This window comes from Scyliorhinus canicula, chromosome 5 (assembly GCF_902713615.1).
Source record: "Scyliorhinus canicula chromosome 5, sScyCan1.1, whole genome shotgun sequence".
Lineage (NCBI taxonomy): Eukaryota > Metazoa > Chordata > Chondrichthyes > Carcharhiniformes > Scyliorhinidae > Scyliorhinus > Scyliorhinus canicula.
The window spans coordinates 132,004,140-132,024,253 of NC_052150.1; the positions used below are offsets into that span (position 1 = coordinate 132,004,140).

Genomic DNA, 20,114 nt, shown 5'->3' on the forward strand with positions numbered 1-20,114 from the left:
AGTTGAAGATTATATCAGTCATGATCTCATTGAATGGTGGAGCAGACACGATGAGCAAAATGTCTTGCTTCTACTCCTATGTCTTATGGTCTTGTGGACAATTTGCTAACTTGTAACAAAATAAATTTAGTTTGAAGAAATTCAAAACTCCTGGCACGGTATGAGGGAAGATGTTTAGGCGTCCAGACATTTTTTTTACAATGGACAATCAAAAATATGTACATGCTCAGACTACTACATTTAGCAAATTGTAAGCAGAGTGGTAGCTGTGGGATCAATACCAACTGCAAACCTAGAGTTTTGAGAGGCTGAGAAATTCAAGTGAAAGGTTTAACAAAAGTAACACTGGACACAATAAAGAAAAGACTAAAGACAATTTGATGGGTAATTCTGAAATATCTTATTTTAAACATTAGAAGCATAAGTTACTATGAAAGATTATCTGATTTTTTAAATAAATTAAAGTTGGTTTTCTTCTGTTTGCTTTCATTTGCTGTTCTTCTGACTCAGAATTTGCAACTGACTGCTTAAGATAGTTAATACTATTTACGCCTTACAGGCACATGCAAATGCATTACTTTTCCATGTTTATTCATACCCTACAAAGACAAAAGCAACCATTTAAATTTTATATAAACAGGCCGGTACATGTGGAGCTAACTAGAATGAAGAATTGCTGCTGGAGTCTTCATTTTCCCATCAATTTAATTGCTATGTAAACTGATATAATGATAGATTACATTTTGCTTATAAAATGAAAGCTGCATTCAGTTTTGCAAACCTTGTCATCACAGTAGTATTGGCAAGGGGCCGTTTCATCGGCATTTGGTGCTTTCAATCCATAGGTCTCAAGAAACTGCAAGTCAACGCCATCCAGCGGGTGTGAAACAGACACAGATAGGTGATCGTCACTTGGTACAACAGTGTCAATGCCATTTTCCGAATGTGTGAATGATCGCCGTTGTCTTTTGATGCAATGAGAGAACTGTTGTTGCATTTCATCCCCTGCAACTAGCCTACAAATAAGTTAAATAAAATAGAAAGTCATGGGGTAGAAGACATTTAAGTTAAAAGTAATCACAAGGACATAAGCATAAAACTCACAATTAGGAAACATTTTACTCAAATTTGTAATTTTAACACACATTACGTATGACATTGGCCAAGGACTTTCTGAATCAGGGCCTTTCTTGACATGCAGAATTAGTTAGACAACTTCCTGCATCCATCCAACTTGGAAACGTTCGCATTGTAACTTTCTGGAGGTGTGAGTTAATAATGGTGTGGCAAGGAGAAAGGGCATCTCCTCCTTCGTGAATAGTGAGAACAACAGGACATCTCCTTAACCAATGAAGCTTAACGATCGAGAAAGAAATCTAAAGTAGGAGAACGGAACCTGAACAAGCAGATAGAGGATGAATTAGAGTCAAATCAGATACAGAAAAATAAATATATAAAACAAAAGAGTAGCTACGGTAAACATTGGTCTTTTAGAGGATGAGAAGGGGAATTTAATGAGAAATTAGGAAATGGCTGAGGCATTGAACAGGTATTTTGTGCCGTTCTTCACAGTGGAAGACACAAATAACATACCAATAATTGTTGGCAAGGAGGTTATGGCAGGTGACCATATGTGCAGAATTAGGCCACTCGGCCCATCGAGTCTGCTCCGCCATTCAATCAAGGCTGATATTTTCTCATCCCCATTCTCCTGCCTTCTCCCCATAACCCCTGATCCCCTTATTAATTAGGAACCTATCTATCTCTGTCTTAAAGACACTCAGTGATTTGGCCTCCACAACTTTCTGCGGAAAAGAGTTCCACAGATTCACCACCCTCTAAGAAATTCCTCCTCATCTCTGTTCTAAAGGACCGTCCCTTTAGTCTGAGATGGTGTCCTGTGGTTCTAGTTTTTCCTACAAGTGGAAACATTCTCTCCACGTCCACTCTATCCAGACCTTGCAGTATCCTGTAAGTTTCAATAAGATCCCCCCTCATCTCTCTTAACTCCAACGAGTACAGATCCAGAGTCCTCAGTGGTTCCTCATACGACAAGTTCTTCATTCCCGGGATCATTCTTGTCAACCGCCTCTGGACCCTTTCCAAGGCCAGCACATCCTTCCTTAAGATACAGAGGGTTAGATAGGGTGGACAGCGAGAGCCTTCTCCCGCGGATGGAGGTGGCTAGCACGAGGGGACATAGCCTTAAATTGAGGGGTAATAGATATAGGACAGAGGTCAGAGGTGGGTTTTTTATGCAGAGTGGTGAGGCCGTGGAATGCCCTACCTGCAACAGTAGTGAACTCGCCAACATTGAGGGCATTTAAAAGTTTACTGGATAAGCATATGGATGATAAGGGCATAGTGTAGGTTAGATGGCCTTTAGTTTTTTCCATGTCGGTGCAACATCGAGGGCCGAAGGGCCTGTACTGCGCTGTATCGTTCTATGTTCTATGATACAGGGCCCCAAACTGTCCACAATACTCCAAGTGGGGTCTGACCAGAGCCTTATACAGGTGAGAACCTAGAAACGATCATCATCAGTGTAGTAGTAGTGTTGGGCAAGCTAATGGGGCGAAAGGTGGCCCTGATAGAATGCATCCCAGGATACTAAAAGAGGTGGTGGGGGAAATAGCTAATGCGCTCGTGGTAATTTACCAAAATTCGCTGGACTCTGGGGCAGTTCCAGCAGATTGGAAAACAGCAAATGTGTCGCCACTGTTTAAAAAAGGAGGCAGACAAAAGGCAGGTAACTAAGGCCGGTTAGCTTAACTTCTGTAATGGGGAAAATACTTGAATCTATCATTAAGGAAGAAATAACGAGACATCTAGATAAAAATTGTCCCATTGGGTAGATGCAGCATGGGTTCATGAAAGACAGGTCATGTTTGACTAATTTAGTGGAATTCTTTGAGGACATTACGGGCGCGATGGACAATGGGGAACCAGTGGATGTGGTGGATCTGGATTTCCAGAAGGCATTCGAGAATGTGCCGCACAAAAGGCTGCTGCATAAGATAAAGGCGCATGGAGTTATGGGTAATGTATTAGCTTGGATAGAGGATTTGTTAAATGACAGAAAGCAAAGAGTGGGGATAAATGCGTGTTTTTCTGGTTAGCGATCAGTGGCTCGTGGTGTGCCTCAGGGATCAGTGTTGGGTCTGCAATTGTTTACAATTTATATCGATGATCTGGAGTTGGGGACCAAGTGTAATGTGTCAAAGTTCACAGATGACACTAAGATGAGTGGTGCAGCCAAGCGTGCAGAGGACACTGAAAGTCCGCAGAGGGATATAGATAGTTTAAGTGTATGGAGAAGGGTCCGGCAGGTGAGTTCAATGTTGATAAATGTAAGGTCATCCATTCTGATAGGAATTACAGTAAAATGGACTATTATCTAACTGGTTAAAAAAACTGCTGCATGCTCCTTGTGTATGATTCACAAGAAGTTGGTTTGCAAGTGCAGCAAGTAATTAAGAAGGAATTTTGGCCTTCATTGCTAGAGGGATAGAGTTTAAAAGCAGGGAGATTATGTTGCAGCTGTATAGGGTGCTGGTGAGGCCACACCTGGAGCACTGTGTACAGTTTTGGTCTCCGTACTTGAAAAAGGATGAACTGGCACTGGAGGGTGTGCAGAGGAGATTCACTAGGTTGATTACGGAGTTGAGGGGATTAGTTTATGAGGAGAAACTAAGTAGACTGGGACTATACTCATTGGAATTCAGAAGAATGAGGGGGATCTTATAGAAACATATAAAATTATGAAGGGAATAGATAGGCTAGAAGCAGGTACGTTGTTTCCATTGGCGGGTGAAACTAGAACTAGGGGGCATAGCCTCAAAATAAAGTGGAGCGGATTTAGGACGGAGTTGAGTTGAGGAGGAAGTTCTTCACCCAAAGGATCGTGAATCTGTGGAATTTCCTGCTCAGTGTAAGAGTTGAAGCTACCTCGTTAAATGTTTTTTTTTTAATAAATGTTTTTATTGGGTTTTTGAACAAGGTATAATTACCGTTATGTACACAGAATAAGAAACATATATATATATATATATATATATATACACATATTTAGAAGAGAAGGGCACACCCCAACATAGAATACAATAAAATATGAAATAGACTAACTGGTGGGGTACTGTGCACCAGCTCGACAGCGGCAGCTCTGTGCATCTGGCAGAATTATTTACACCCGTTAAATGTTTTTAAGGCAAAGGTAGATGGATATTTGAACGGTAAAGGAATAAAAGGTTATGGTGGGCGGGCGGGCAAGTGGAGTTGAGTCCGCAGAGAGATCTGCCATGATCTTATTGAATAGCGGAGCAGGCTCGAGGGGCCAGATGGCCTTCACCTACTCCTAGTTCTTATGGTCTTATGTTGAAGAAGAAAGATTGGATTAAGAAAGAGAGAAGTAACAGAGAAGAGTGGCTTCATAAAATTTCTAAATGATTTACATGCAGGAATGAAATTCAAAAAATCTGAATTGGACAAAGTAGTTAATTTTCATTGTATTAGTAATGTTCACATTGTTATGTTCCAGACCTGACTCTCTGTTACAAGTTTATTGGCAATTAATTTGCAAATTCAGCATTTCTTTAAAACGATTGGAAGGCAAAGGGCAAGATACTATTTGTGTGAAGCAAACTTTGGAGCTGTATAAATCAACCAATAAGTTCTAGAGATTCACAAATCACGGCATTATCTCTTAACCCCCTGAACTTGCTGGCCAATTTATACATTAATATCGATGTGCATGATTAACATGGTGCTATTTTTCCAGCAATATCTAGCCCACTATAATTGGCAGCACTTTACAAAGGGTGGAGGAAGAAATAACAAACTTACTTTGGTGATTGTTGTTCCTCTGACCTGTAAAGGAATTACTTGAAAATTACTTCACTCAATAGAATGATATGCATACTTTGCGGACATACAATGTAACTTTATTATATTTGTGAAAGCAGAGAAATTCTGCACTTTTCATAATCATACAAATTCTGTTCAGAAGCAGGAAGCATGAGATATTAATCCAAATGTTACAGATGAAATTTTGTTTTAATTTTGTGTTAATATATATTGCCATTTTTATTACTACTTACAATTAGTTATACTTGCTCAATAATTTTGCCTCTCAATTTTGTCATAAATAAGACTTTGTATATGTAAGGTGTTTAACAAAACGAGTTTAACAAAACAGCATGAGTAACAGCTATACTTGCGTTTCAAGGAAATAACTGGCTGGAAAGGTTAAAGATACTTCAAAAGTTACAATCAACTAATCAAAGGTGAGTTAGGTTTTTTAAATATCTCAGAAGTTTTCTATTTCAAATTCGTAGAGCGACAAATAAAATCTAGTGTACATTAAAATTTCTTCCAAAATAATTTCGCTCCCTAATGGATTATTCAATGAAATAAAGAGATGCAACAAGATCCACTTACACATCATCTTTTGTATTGGACAAATATCTCAGAGCAAAGAAAATGGGCACAAACCAATGGAGAACAGGTATTATACCACTGATATGGAATGTATGAGGAGGACAATGCCAAAAAGAGTGAGCAAGAAGGTTTTTGAAATAATTTTGAAAGCAGGGAGGAAAGAGGTAACACGAGATTGTGGGACATCTTGGGCATGCTAATTGAAAGATCAGCTAATCAATGATAAAGCAAAGATGACGAGGAAAAAGGAAGAGACTAGTGTCAACTAATGTGAAGAAGAAAGCTCAGCTAAGACTAAGCAGCATGCGGAAGTTCCCATTTGCAGAATTACTCTGCCATGGAAGTTTGAAAAATTGCAGGGGTGATAAAAGAGCACGGAGGAATTGATGAGTAAAAAAAGCTTTGGTTTGCCTATATTAAGCTGCAGGAAATTCTGATTCATCCAAGACCTTAATTGTGGACAAACCTCTGAAGAAGTGAATAATAGACCAGGAAATAAAAGACCTGGAAATGTACAGTAGAGTATTCATAAGAAATCGTATCTTCGGCTGATTGACATTGCCACTAATGGGCACCATATAAAAGGAGAGAAGAGGATCAAGGGTGGAGCCCGGTAGTATAATGAGGGAGACCCACAACACAGGGAAAGTCAGGGTAGATAAAGATAAACTATTTCCACTGGTTGGAGATTCTAAAACTAGTCTAAAAATTAGGGCTAGACCGCTCAGGAAAGATGACAGGAAGAACTTATTCGCTCAAAGGGTGGTCGAGGTTTGGAACTCTCCCCCACAAAGAGCAGTTTAAGCTAGATCAGCTGTTAATTTTAAATTGGAGATAGATAGGTTTTGTTAAGCAAAGATACGAAGGGTGAGCCAAAGGAATGTATATGGAGTTAGGTCACAGGTCAGCATGATCTCATTGAATGGTGGGACAGGCTCAAGGGGTTGAATGGCCTACTCCTCTTCCTATGTTCCTAAGGTAGAATAGGCTGACTGGCCTACTCCTGTTCCTATGGTCCTAAGATAGAATAAGTCACGGGACGATACAAAGGCATGGATTTTTCCTGAACACACTTTCAGCAGCCGGCTGTTGGAATGCTGGTAGTTCCGGCATGAGGTTGTGACTAGAGATTAGGTGTCTCAAGACAGCCAGAAGGCACTGGGCTACAAGATGGGAAAGAGCAATTCTCCTCCTCCTGGCCTTAAAAAAAGAGGAACTTACCTTTTAGATCCTCATCAGCTCAGTAACTAAAATGCTGATTGGAGCATGCACAACTCATGTCCTGCCCAATGTAAATCTAAAATGGCCACTGAAGTCCTAGGTACTAGTCACTGGACTATTAATGCAGAAGCAAATTCCACCACAGCAGCTGGTGGAATTAAAGTTCAATTAATTAATCAAAATAAAAACTGGAACAAAAACTAGACTCAGTAATAGTGAAAACGACACCATCGGTATTAGTCATTAAAAACTCATCTGGTTCACAAATGTTCTTGCACTCCTTATGTGGAATGGCCTACATGTGGCTTCAGACCCATAACAATGTGGTTGACTTTTAACTACCTACAAAGGCAATTAGGAATGGGTACATCCCATGAAAGAATAAATAAGATACATCATAGGATATCAAATAGTATTTTAAATTGGCCAACTGCCTGTTTCAAAGACTACTTTGTAGCTATGCCCGTTAGAATATTTTGATGGACTCAGTGATGTAATAATAACCAGTGCTGGACCATCGCCATTCCATTTTAGTCAGATGGGAGGCCTGAAAATTGAGCTGTCCTTGGGACAATTATGAACGGAAAAAGAGACTGCAGTGCCACAAAATTGGAATACATGAAATAAATGCTGGAGGAGAATAGTTAAGTGTGTCAAAGGCAGCTGACAACAAATATGTGGTTGGGCAGTGGCATATTTACAGTAATAGAAAACATCATTGTTGACTGATCACAGCAGTATTCCTACTGTAGGAGATACAGAAATCAAATTTCAGTTTGAAATGGGGAGTATTCGGAGAGAAGTGCAAAGAATTGTGCAGCAATAGATTCTCTGATGTTCAGGTAAACATCCTAAATTTTGGTGGGGCAGAATCAACGTATTAAATATCTAATTTACCATTTAATGGGCAGTCACTTATTAGGGACAAAGCTATTTAAGTTCGCCCATTCTACTGCTTTGAACTTTCCTGCAGAGTTTAACATCTTCCACTATCTCCTAAGTCCTCAGTTACTTGCTTTCCAAGATCTTAGCCATAGTGTTTTGACTGTGTAATATGCAATTAAAGCTTGCTGCCCCCATGGCATTCCAACTGAGGTCTTCAAAGCTGGTGGGTTTTTACTCACATCAAGACTCAACAAATTTTGGAGGAAAAAGAACTTGCCCGACCACCACCTTGATTTCTAGAGTTATTCAGATTTTTGATAGACAAGGGAGTCAAGGGTTATAGAGGACAGGTTGCAAAGTGGAATTGAGGCCACAACCACATCAGTTATGATCTTATTCAATGGTGGAGCAGGCTTGAAGGGCTGAATAGCCTATTCCTGCTCCTAGAGTCCTATGTTCCTACGTGAAACTTTTACCTGGTCTGCAAACTTCAATATTGTAGAGACACATTTTGGCTATGGAAAAGGAACATTTTCAAGACACATCTATCCCACCTCATGAACTGTCTACTGACGGCAATATGGAAGTAGAGGCAGAGATAGGCGATGTTTTGACGGTAAAAGAAGGTAATTTTGGTGACAGAAGAAATGTGGGAAAGGTGATATGCAGCTAGGGTCAACAAAGTAGTCAGATTATTGCAGTGATGCGAAAGGTAATCCACAGCAGAGATTGAAAGCCAACAAAGGAGAGAAAATATACACAAAGCATATGTGGTCACATGCAGCTTTTGTTTTCAGGCAAAGGGATGAAGTGTGAACGTAATAAATACTGCCTTGATCTAATTCCTTCCTTTTATGTCAGGTTACAGGTGCGGTAAAGTTGTACAACAGTCTGAAATTAACAATAGAAAAAATTGAACAATCAGACCGAAATACGATATCCTCAAAAATGAGCTTTCAATGGATACAGAACTAATAATTATTTCATAAATGTTATCTATCCCAGGAGAATAGAAAATTAGTGACTTTGTTGCAGCAAAGTATATAAAGCGTTGTACTAAGTGTCATTTGAAAGGCTTGTTGCAGTCAATAAAATCTAATTCCATGTAAACATAACATCAAATAATTTTATCTAAAAGTAAAATAGATGACAAATAAATGCTAGCAATTTATGGAGAACGAATACAAGCCCGCTTCTTGAACCAGTCTGATGTTTCAAGTAATCCTGTAATTCTGAAAATGTAGACTGTCACTGTAAAGAGCTACTGTAATAGGACAAGAGTTGTAGAACATTACTATCAAATAGCTGTCAACATTATTGCTATTTGGCAGAACTAATTCTAAAATCCACCCAAGGCTAGAATATTGCTTCAATGTCTGGAAAGGCTCCTTTTAACTTAATTTCACACTCTGAGACAACTTATTGCAATGACAGCTGATCTAACTCGCATCTAATCTATTTTCCTCTCTCACAACTTCTCTCTATTTAACTAGTTTCAATCCAAATCACTCTTTGAATTCCTTTGGGCTTCTCTTTCTCTGACAATCTATAGGTTGAGATCTAAGCTCAGTGCCATCTATCTGCTACACCATGATTTACTTATTATTCTGCTACATTTTACAATTGAGCTGGTGGCCTATCTATTTTAGATTCTTCCTTTAAGAACGTATTTCACAGACAGGTCTAGTTTGCTTTTTAGATGTAACATGTCGCCTGTAGTTTAAACAAAAGTATTCTTGGCACACTCATGCCTGTAACGCTGAGTCAGTTACTTAACAAAGACTTTTTTGTCAACTAATGGTCTGATCATATTTGTTGGCACTGCCACTAGATTTCTAAAACATAATCACAGGAAAACACTCTGATCCCCTACAAACTGCAGAAATGCTGTGGCAACAATATGATGATTATCTTTATTACACATTACTGAAATTACATTTTCCTTACATAGTATAGAAATAATTTAACCCCAAGATCAGTGAGTAATGACTTTCAATAAAAATCCAAAAGGGGTTACTTCATATTTATGCTCCGAATACAAGTCTCTTGCATCAGAGTACATTCTTGTATTGCAGTGTGGCAGAAGACAAAATGTTCCGAAATGCTGGTCAGTAGCTTTGTTCCTCATACAAGCTATTTTGCTGCAGGGAAACCAAATCCACACAAGGAGAGTACATTAAAGCAACAAGAACCAAACCACAAAGACAATAGCAATATTGTGTGGAATTTTATTGCTGCCCAATCAGCAGGATCTCTGGCCCCACTGAAATCAATGGACTTGACGGTTCGCTACATTTACTGCACCCTCCCCCCTCCAATAGGATTCCACCCATCATCTCGGTATATCTTCAAGTTCCAGGAGAAAGCACTAGCCTAAGTGAATAGGGCTTGATACGAATTAGAGTAGCAGTTTGGATTAGCTTAGTTTTGGAGTCAGTGATGTGATGGAGGTGAAAACCGACAGCCTTTTTGGCCTGGATGATCAGAAGCTCAACTTAGAGTCAATATGCTTAAGCCTCAAAGTTGCCAGGGAGTTGCAAGCCATTGACAAGTGAATGGGACTTGATGTAAATTAGGTTACTGGCAGCAGAGTTTGGATGAGCTTAAGTTTATGGAGGGTGGAAGATGGGAGGGAGGCTGCCCAGAAGCGCATTGGAATAGTCAAATCTAGCGGTAACAAAGATACAGGTGAGAGTTTCAGCAACAGATGAGTTGAGGTGGGGCAAAGACAATGATGTGATGGAGGTGAAAACCGGTAGTCTCATGGCCTGGATGATCAAATGCTCATCTTAGGGTCAAATATAACACTAAAGTTGTATAATCTCGTTCAGCCTCACAGTTGCCAGAGGGAGGGGTGGAGTCAATGGCTAGGGAATGGAGTTTGTTTCAGGGACCAAAGACAATGGCTTTAAACTTCTCAATATTCAGTTTGATTAAATACATTTTCATGCTGGCAATTTTGAAGCAGAGGAGGGTTAAGTGAGGTAGGTGTGAGGTAGAGCAAACCCTCCACGTGCCTTCAGCATACACATGGAACCTTTCTATGTTTTTTTTGCATATCACCCAGGGACAGAATGTAGATGAGAAATATGAATGGATCAAGTATAGATCCTTCAAGGACATCAGAGATAACGCTGCAGGAGTGAGAAGAGAAGCTAGTCTGAAAAGAGGCATAGAGGAGGATAGTGTGGTGAACTGAACCAAGGGCTGTAACAGGCTGAGAAGGACAAGGGTGGATTGTTTATCATGGTCACATAAGATGTCATTTGTAACTTAGATAAGACCTGTTTTAGTAGTATGGCGTAGGAAGAAACCTAATTGGAGCAATTCAAGCAGGCAGTTCTGGGAAACAGGAGTAGGGATTTGATGGGACTTAAAAGGGGAAAGGAGGTTGGGAGATTGAGCAGCAGCTTGTGAAAGCAGAGGGATGAAGATTTGGTTTCCTCAGGAGAGGGCGATGATGACAGCTTTTCGGGGGTGGGGGGCAGGAGGCATGGAGAACAGTGCCTGAGGAGACAACTTTTAGCAACTATTTTGAGGGCCAGGAAAGGATCCTGGGTAGTCCAAATATTGAGTTGAGTGATCAGAACGCGTTCTCATGGGCAAAATAAATTTGTATAGGTTATTTACGGCCGATTGAGAAGAAACTAGAGAGAGATGCAAGAAAAAGAAACAGCTTGCAGCTCAGCCTAATCAATTCATAAGAAGGTTTATTTGCAGCAACCTGCTTTTTTTGTATACATTTTGCTCCATGCATTTTTTGTTATTGCTGGGCAATTTTTCGCTACCGATCCTTTACTTAATTATTTGTGCTTGGTGTTGACATTTAAATTATACTGTACATAATGGTGAGGGTTTCAGATATGACACTTTAAGTATTTGGTCCATATTGATCACAACACTGGAACTCCCCAATACAGAGCCTCCACAGGAAAGACCTGCCTTTGTCACCTCTGTTTCTCAAAAGTGGCTGCCTTGAATTACATCAGCAGCAGTACAATCTGCAGACATCTGGAACAGAAGCGAAGTTTTCACATCACCACAACTTCAAGTGGCATATCAGGCAGTTGTATCAAGCAAGTGACAGATATTATTCTTGCAAAGGGTAACATCTTCACCTGGGTAAAGCTGCATCAGCTAGAGCATAGAATTGTCAATTATATATTGATCATCATGGGGAGCACGGTTTGATCCAAGCCCCGGGTCAATGTCCTTGTTGTGGAGTTTGCACATTCTCCCAGTGTCTGCGTGGGTCTCACCCCACAACCCAAAAAGATGTGCAGGGTAGGTGAATTGCCACGCTAAATTGCCCCTTAATTGGGAAAAAAAAAGAAGTGTGTACCTAAATTTACATATTAAAAAAAAGAAAACATTATATATTTATCAGATCGTAACTGGCCAAAGAAACAGTCTGCATGTCAGTTATCCAAGAGACGGACATAATTATCTTTTTCCACAGCATTCCAGGACATCTGCAATATTTTAAGAAACAACACGAAGATGGGTTATTTTTTTAAAAAGGGGGCTATTACTTGCAGACCATCCTCAGCAGAGAAACACAGACGCGCAGATGCTTTACACTGGTTTGCTGTTCATTGGCTCCCATTTCTAGCAACAAAAATGTTCCATTCAGCCTACATACAATGGAAGAGTGTGTTTTGCAGTAGGGCAGTGGTTGAGAACATGGCCCTAAGGGTGTATTTCGTAACCTAGGTTTGAGCCAAGACAGCATGTTAATTTCACTTTTAAGCCAGAATCCTATGGGTTGAAGCCCCACTCCAGGGTTTAATGGAGCATAAAATCCATTAATGTAAAACCTTCTCTGACATCTTTAGTAGTAAAAAGATAGTATGGCACTATTTTAAAAGCAGGTAATTATTCTTGTGCCTTGGCCAACTTTCATTCTTCAAACAACCAACGAAAACACAACAATCATTTAATTTGCTGTTTATGGGACCTGGCTAGAACAAATTGGCAGCAGTGTTTACCTACAAAGTGACTGTAGCAATTCACTGGTTGTGAAATAGTTCAGGATGTCTTCAAATTGTGAAACCTTTCGTATAAATGCTGGTCCTTCTTTAAGGAGGTTGTCAAAGTGGTTGTCAGTCCTAAATAAGTGCTAATTCCATCAGAACACAACCATTGCTAAGCCAGTATTGCCTCTGCTGGATAAGCAGGATCATGAGATGATAATTACTGTTTATCCAAAGACCTTCTGTATAGTAAATTGGTCTCTGGGTCACAACATCCTGCTCAGCTATACCTCCACTATACCTACAAGGTGGTGGGTATTGACATTGACAACTGGAGAGACTCACGAAAGTCTGTAACTTTTGAAGAACCACTGTTTGGAAGGGCATTGGAAGAGGTGAGCAGAAACTAAAAGCTCAAATGGCCAAGAGGAGGACCCAGAGAAAACCAAGGCCAATTAATCCTGTACCTTTTCAGCCCACTGTCTTTCTCAGTAGCATATGTGGCAGAGGCTGTAATGCCAGAGTGGAGCTCCTGAGCCAACTAGGTGATGTTTAAACCAGAGTTAGCCATCTGGTGCAAAGCATTGCCTTACGAGATGCAAGGCTGCCACATTGGTGTGATTCTGTTAGGATAGACACTGAGTGGTTGGTCCCCCCAGCTGGGGAATCTAGAACACGGGTTCACTGCCTTAGGATAAGTGGACCAAGATGAGTAGAAATGTCTTAAATCAGAGTCTGGAATTTTCTATCCAGAGGGGTGTGGATGCACCATTATTGAATGTATTTAAGTCTAGGATAGACCAATTTATGGGGTCGCAGGGATCAAGGGATATGGGGTGCAGGCGGAAAAGTATCGCTGAAGCCAAAGGTTTCAAATGATCCAAACGATCATATTAAATGGAGAAGGCTGGACAGGCCGATTGGCCCTATTTCTTAGCGTTTTAAAAATAGAAGCGCTACACAAATGCTACACCATAGTCACCACTACAATTTTAATAATGAGTACTAACTTTTAAGTACAGCTGTTTAACTATTTTTCATGCTCCCCAGCAAAGTGTATTACAGACCAAACTCTATTAATAGCCTGTTCAAATTGGGATAGGTGTTATCGTCAGGCAATTCAGTGAGATAAGCTCCCTGCTGCCATTGCTACAGGCTTACTCAATTTTGATACACTTGAGCATTAGACTAATGCTGGAAAGCATGATAATACATCTGGTGGTGGTAATCATTTGCTTTAGGGAGGCTCTATAGAGGCGGAGTTAAGTCTTAAAAAATCTTAAAAGTTAATTGAGAAAGCATACCTATTGGCCTTAAGCTGAGCATTCCACTCCATCACAGTTTAGAAGCATTTTTAAATAGGATTCTGTAGTTCACAGACAAGAGCCACTGAGAGGAAACTAGAATTCTGCGAAGACAATGGCCTTTTGATGATCCCTTGGATTTCTTGCCAGAGATGATAGCATCGAAGAACAGATTCAACAAAACTTTTGCCAAGCAAAGTTTTGAAAGAATTCCAAGTTAATTGAACTATTCAAGAAAGGAGAGAGATAAAAGGAACAGTAGGCCAGTTAGCCTGACATCAACTGGCAGGAAAATGCTGGAATCTAATACTAAGGAGGTGTTAACAAAGCACTCAGAGAACATCATAAGATGAGGCGTGAGGGAAATTTTTGAAATTTGGGGGAGTGTAACTAGCAGGGGATATAACTATAAAAATATTAGCATTGTCGTAGATCTGTGCAGCAACAGGTAGAAATCTGCCCAGTAACAGCAGTAAAACAAATGTAACAAGTCATGATGGGATATGATCTGCTGAGCAACAGGTGTCATGGTTTTGCCCAGAAACAGGTAGAAATATGCCTCGCGCAGCAGTAGTTACCATTCAAAAGGCACGGGATGTAATTTTAAAAGATACAGATGTCTGGACATACAATATGTAGTTGACAGCACCCTCAGAAGTGGAAAGGCAAATTTACACCTAACAGCCTGCGTGGCCAGTCCCCAATCCAACATTCAGGAGCCTAGACTAGCATCTAAGTCTTAGAGTCAATGTCATGCAGAAACCTTCATAAATGCAGTTTAAATATCTTCACTGGATCAGGAAAAAAGTTTCCCAGACTTGAATATCAACCTGGTGTTGTGAATTTGACTTATAGATTTACTTAATTTGGGTGTTGTTTGGGAAATGAAGAAATCTGAAAAGTTCAGGGATAGTAGATATAATTTTGCACAAGAGGTACATTCTCCATAAACTGTGTGTGTTTAGTGATTCATCTACTTAATTATCCTAGAGTATTGTAGTCCTCTTCACGTGTAATTGCCTTTTCTTTAATTTAATAAATAATCTTTAATAATTGTTATATGACTGGGCTTTTTATTCTGATTGGGGCTTCACTTGACTCCTCACAACATAAAAAAAATTATATACTCTCATGAACCAGTGTTCTAAGTTGGGATACCCTCACAGATACCATCAGTGTGATCCATGCATATACAGCAAGCAATTAAGCCAAATGGCCTATTGGATTTTACTGCAAGAGTGCAAAAGTACAAGCATAAAGATATCTTGCTACAACAGTACACACCTGGAGTGAGACCACACCTGGAGTACTGTATAGAATTTCCAAGGAAACAGAAACTAGGAGTAGGCCATTCCACCCTTCGAGCCTACTCTGCCATTCAATAAGATCATGGCTTATCCTCCATCTCAATGCCATATTCCTGCTTTCTCCCCATACTGCACTCGCATAATAGAAGGATTTACTTGCCTTGGAGCTGGAGCAGCACAAGTTCCTAGACTGATTCCTTTCTTTTATGGAAAGGTGGAGTAGAGTGCACCCATATTTTCTGGAGTTAAAAGGAATGAGGGGGGACCTTTGACTAGATGCATGCCGAGAGGCTGTTTCCCCTGGTTGGAGAATTTAGAATCTAGCAGAGTTTCTGGATAAGGGGTCAATCACTTAATATGGAGATGAGGAGGATTTCTTTTCACTCAAAGGAGAATGGCTTTTTGGAATTTGCCACAAAGAGCTTTGGGTGGTAAATCGTTCAGTACATTCAAGGCCGAGATAAATTTTTAGACTTCGAGGTTTGAGTCAAGGGATATAGGAACCAGAAAAGAAGTGAGGTTGAGGTTAAAAATCAGATTTTACTGAATAACGGAGCAGTCTCGAGGGGTCAAAAGACCTATTCCTGCTCCCATTTCTTATGTTCTTTGCTTATGCCAGAGTTCCAATTTCTGCCCAGCAACCTCTGTTTAAATTGTCTAAGTTAGGTAGAGACAGGACTGGGCATAACCACAGTCAAGTCCACTGATTTTCTCCCTTTTCTCTCCTCTTGAAGGTTTACACATGAACAATAGATACTTGGTTGAAACACAAATCAATCAATTAACTATTATTTTTATTTCCAATTGATTCAAATTAATTGTAATAAATTACATTTCAACCTTACGTGACCATGGTATTGATGACAAGTTTACATCGCAGTTTCCATATAAAATTTGGACATAGAAATTTATAATAGGAATATAAAAATAAGCACTTGAAGATGGCTGCTGAATTATATCTACTTGTTCTGGTCCAATTTCCGTCTATCTTAACCTCAAATATATTCAACAATGGAACTTCCACAATCCTCTGGGATAGAAAAGTCCAAAGATTTACAACTCTCTAAGTGAAGAATATTTTCATCTCAGTCCTAAAGGATTAACCCCTTATCCTGAAATTGTTACCCACGCCTTAGATTCCCCAGTCAGAGAGCCAACCTAGTCTTCCACCTAGATATATTCTAAGCCCTTGCTACCCTCAGTGTTTCTTCCAGCGGGTGTTCAACATGGAGCAATAAAAGTTAATTTGCTGAGGAAGGGGTGTAGGTGGTAATCAGCAGAAGATTTCCTTGCTCACTTTTGGCCTGAAGTCATAAGAATGCATAAGGTCCACAGGACTCCCAGTGTACTTGCCTGACTATATCATTATGCCTTTTAGCTCTGATGAGTTTGTCCTGCTGGTGAGACAGGGGATACTCATGGACAGTGATAACCGAATATAGCCATGATTTTCCACTCCCATCCGCAGTGGGTGTCATGATGGGTGGGAGGGGAAAATAGCGTGAGAGCACAAAAGTAAATTTTACGATGTTAGATAGATAGATAGAACATACAGTGCAGGAGGTCATTCGACCCATCAAGTCTGCACCGACCCATTTTAGCCCTCACTTCCACCCTATCCCTGTAACCAATAACCCCTCGCAACCATTTTGGTCACTAAGGGCAATTTAGCATGGCCAATCCACCTAGCCTTCACGTCTTTGGAGTGTGGGAGGGAACCGGAGCACCCGGAGGAAACCCACGCACACACGGGGAGAACGTGCAGACTCAGCACAGACAGTGACCCAAGCCGGGAATCGAACCTTGGACCCTGGCGCTGTGAAGCCACAGTGCTATCCACTTGTGCTACTGTGCTACCCTGATGTTGTGAAACCAGTTCACAATAATGCTGTCAATAGGGCATGGTGTTTTTCCCACCGTGCAACTTCAGGAATGTCTTTTGCATACATTTTAATGTCACGCATACTTATTAAATGGGGTGCTCGCCGGAATCGTCTCCCCACGCCGAATCAATAGGCTATGTCGACATGCATTAGGCTGACGTGTTTCACAATGCTAAATAAGCAACGTGCACCTGGCAACATGCACTTCACCAAGGGCTTCGAGAATCATGCACCAACTTTGCACCATGCAGCACCTGTGACATCTTGGGTTCAGCTCAAGGCCTCTCTGCCAACACCACATTGCATTTGGGGACGGTTACCGGGCAAGGCTCTGCCTAACACACCAGCACTAAGGCAGCAGTTGTCCCAAGCCAGCTGCAGTGCCAGACCCCCAACTGTGGAACAAGACAAGTCTTGCCATATTTTTATTGTTTTTAATTGGATGCTGATCTTTTTCTCACAAATTAATTTAAAACTGGGAGTGCTGTTGGAGCACACCCACTCACCCCTCTCACCTACTCCCCTCTCACTCCCTCTGACCCACTCACCCCTCACTCCCTCTGACCCACTCACCCCTCACTCCCTCTGACCCACTCACCCCTCACTCCCTCTCACCCAGTCACCCCTCTCACTCCCTCACCACTCTCGCGCTCTCTCTCAACCACTCACCCCTCTCGCTCTCACCTACTCACTCCCCCTCTCTCTCACCCACTCAGCCCCCTTCTCTCATCCAAACACTCCCCTCTCTCTGTATCCACTCACCCCACACACGCACACAATCTGTCATCCATGCAAACACATGCAGTCACCCCATGCACACATACAGACACTCACCCCACGCGCACACACACAAACTCTCACACCGCGCATACAATCTCTCCCTCAACGTCTGCAAAACGAAAGAGCTGATCATTGACTTCAGTAAGCGACGTATCGTACACACCCCACTCTGCATCAATGGTGCCGATGTAGAGATGGTTGACAGCTTCAAATTCCTCGGTGTGCACATCACCAACAATCTGTCTTGGTCCACCCATGTCGACGCTACCACCAAGAAAGCACAGCAGTGTCTATACTTCCTCAGGAAACTAAGGAAATAAGGCATGCCCACATCAACTCTTACCAACTTTTACAGATGCAGCATTGAAAGCATCCTATTTGGCTGCATCACAGCCTGGTATGGCAACTGCGCAGCCCAAGACCTGTGAACGCAGCCCAGTCCATCACACAAACCCACCTCCCATCCATTGACTCCAAAGATGTGCGGGTTAGGTGGATTGGCCATACTAAATTGCCCGTAGTGTAAGGTTAATGGGGGATTGTTGGGTTACGGGTATACGGGTTACGTGGGTTTAAGTAGGGTGATCATTGCTCGGCACAACACCGAGGGCCGAAGGGCCTGTTCTGTGCTGTACTGTTCTATGTTCTATGTTCTATGTTCTATCTACACCTCCCGCTGCCTGGGGAAAGCGAGCAGCATAATCCAAGACCCCTCCCACCCGGGTATTTCTCTCTTTCAACTTCTTCCATCGGGCAGGAGATGCAAGAGTCTGAGAACACGCACTAACAGGTTCAAAAACAGCTTATTTTCCAGACTCATAAACGTCTTTATTATGCACTGATTTGACCTCTTCACAATTCTTCTCTACTGAATAGTACTGCACACCTGTGTGCTTCACCCGATACCTGTGTTTATGTATTTACATTGTGTATTTATGTATGCCCAATGTTTTTTTTCATGTACAGAACGATCTGTCTGGACTGTACGCAGAACAATACTTTTCACTGCCCTCGGCACACGTGACAAAACATCAAATCTAAATCCAAACCACAGGCACACACACGTGCGCGCTCGCCCCACGTGCGCGCTCGCCCCACGTGCGCGCTCGACCCACGTACGCGCTCGACCCACGTACGCGCTCGACCCACGTACACGCTCGCCCCACGTACACACTCGACCCAAAAAAAACACTCGACCCACGTAAACACTCGACCCACGTACACACTCGACCCACGTACACACTCGACCCACGTACACACTCGACCCACGTACACACTCGACCCACGTACACACTCGACCCACGTACACACTCGACCCACGTACACACTCGACCCACGTACACACTCGACCCACGTACACACTCGACCCACGTACACACTCGACCCATATACATACGAACCCCACGCACACACACGAACCCCACGCACACACACGAACCCCACGCACACACACGAACCCCACGCACACACACGAACCCCACGCACACACACGAACACTCACCCCTCAAAGTGAGTGAGGATCTGCATGTCGGCTACTCCATGCCCAGTCTGGGATTTCTCTCTTTCATTATGTGCATGCTCTTCCTGCATCAAGGCAGATGGAGAAAGTGTGAGCAGGGCGTATGCCAAGGCTAATGATAAGGATGTCTGGCATGTGTGTGATGAGTGGAGTGATGGAAGGGATGAGGATTAGAGCTCGAGTGGCTATGATGTGAAAGTATGTGGGAGTGAGTGGTGCTGTGTCTTGAGGTCGCCGTTTGAGAGATCAGTGTGAACGTGTGATGGGCTGGTGAGTCCATGAGAGTAAGGAAACGAAGGGCTTACCCTGGCAGCAAAGGTAAGATCATTCATCCTCTTCCTGCACTGGGTGGCTGCCCCCTTGTGGGCGAATTAGAGACTGGCCTTCAGCGTTCCAGCATACCGTAATGTGGCGACTAGGGGATTTTCACAGTAACGTCATTGCAATGTTAATGTAAGCCTACTTGTGACACTAATAAAGATCATTATTATGTTTCCCATGGATGAATATTTAATGAGCGCTGCAATGGATGATATGATGTGAAAACTCACCATTGCAGCCAGCTGGAAACCTGCCATTTCTCAAAACTGTGGCAGCACAGTGTGCAAATTGGAAAATGTCATCCTCTGTCAGGCTGTTGCTGGACTATTCTGTAGTCACCCAATTCTAGATATAATGAGGAGGACTTTTGCAGGGTTGACTGCCTTTGTCGTGTCTGAATCTGATGCAGTGGTTTGGCATTGGACGATTTGCCCTGTTTTTATTCTTCTTTTTGTGGCAATTTAATACAAATGGTCTGCATTTTT

The 20,114-nt window shown here is 41.8% G+C and overlaps 1 protein-coding gene across 3 annotated transcripts in view; it reads right to left on the minus strand.

Annotated features, from left to right (window-relative positions):
• The window catches only part of LOC119966275 (tyrosine-protein phosphatase non-receptor type 3-like), a 176,095-nt gene that overhangs the window by 133,886 nt on the left and 22,095 nt on the right, over positions 1-20,114 (minus strand). For 2 of the 3 annotated variants that reach the window (XM_038797680.1, XM_038797679.1), the window contains exons 5-6: positions 4,843-4,866; positions 782-1,016 (exon numbers count right to left, since the gene is read on the minus strand). In XM_038797680.1, coding sequence (XP_038653608.1) covers positions 782-1,016; positions 4,843-4,866 — 259 coding nt within the window. Of the gene's footprint in view, positions 1-781; positions 1,017-4,842; positions 4,867-13,819; positions 13,891-20,114 lie in introns of those variants that run through there. The other variant, XM_038797681.1, reaches the window with a different exon arrangement.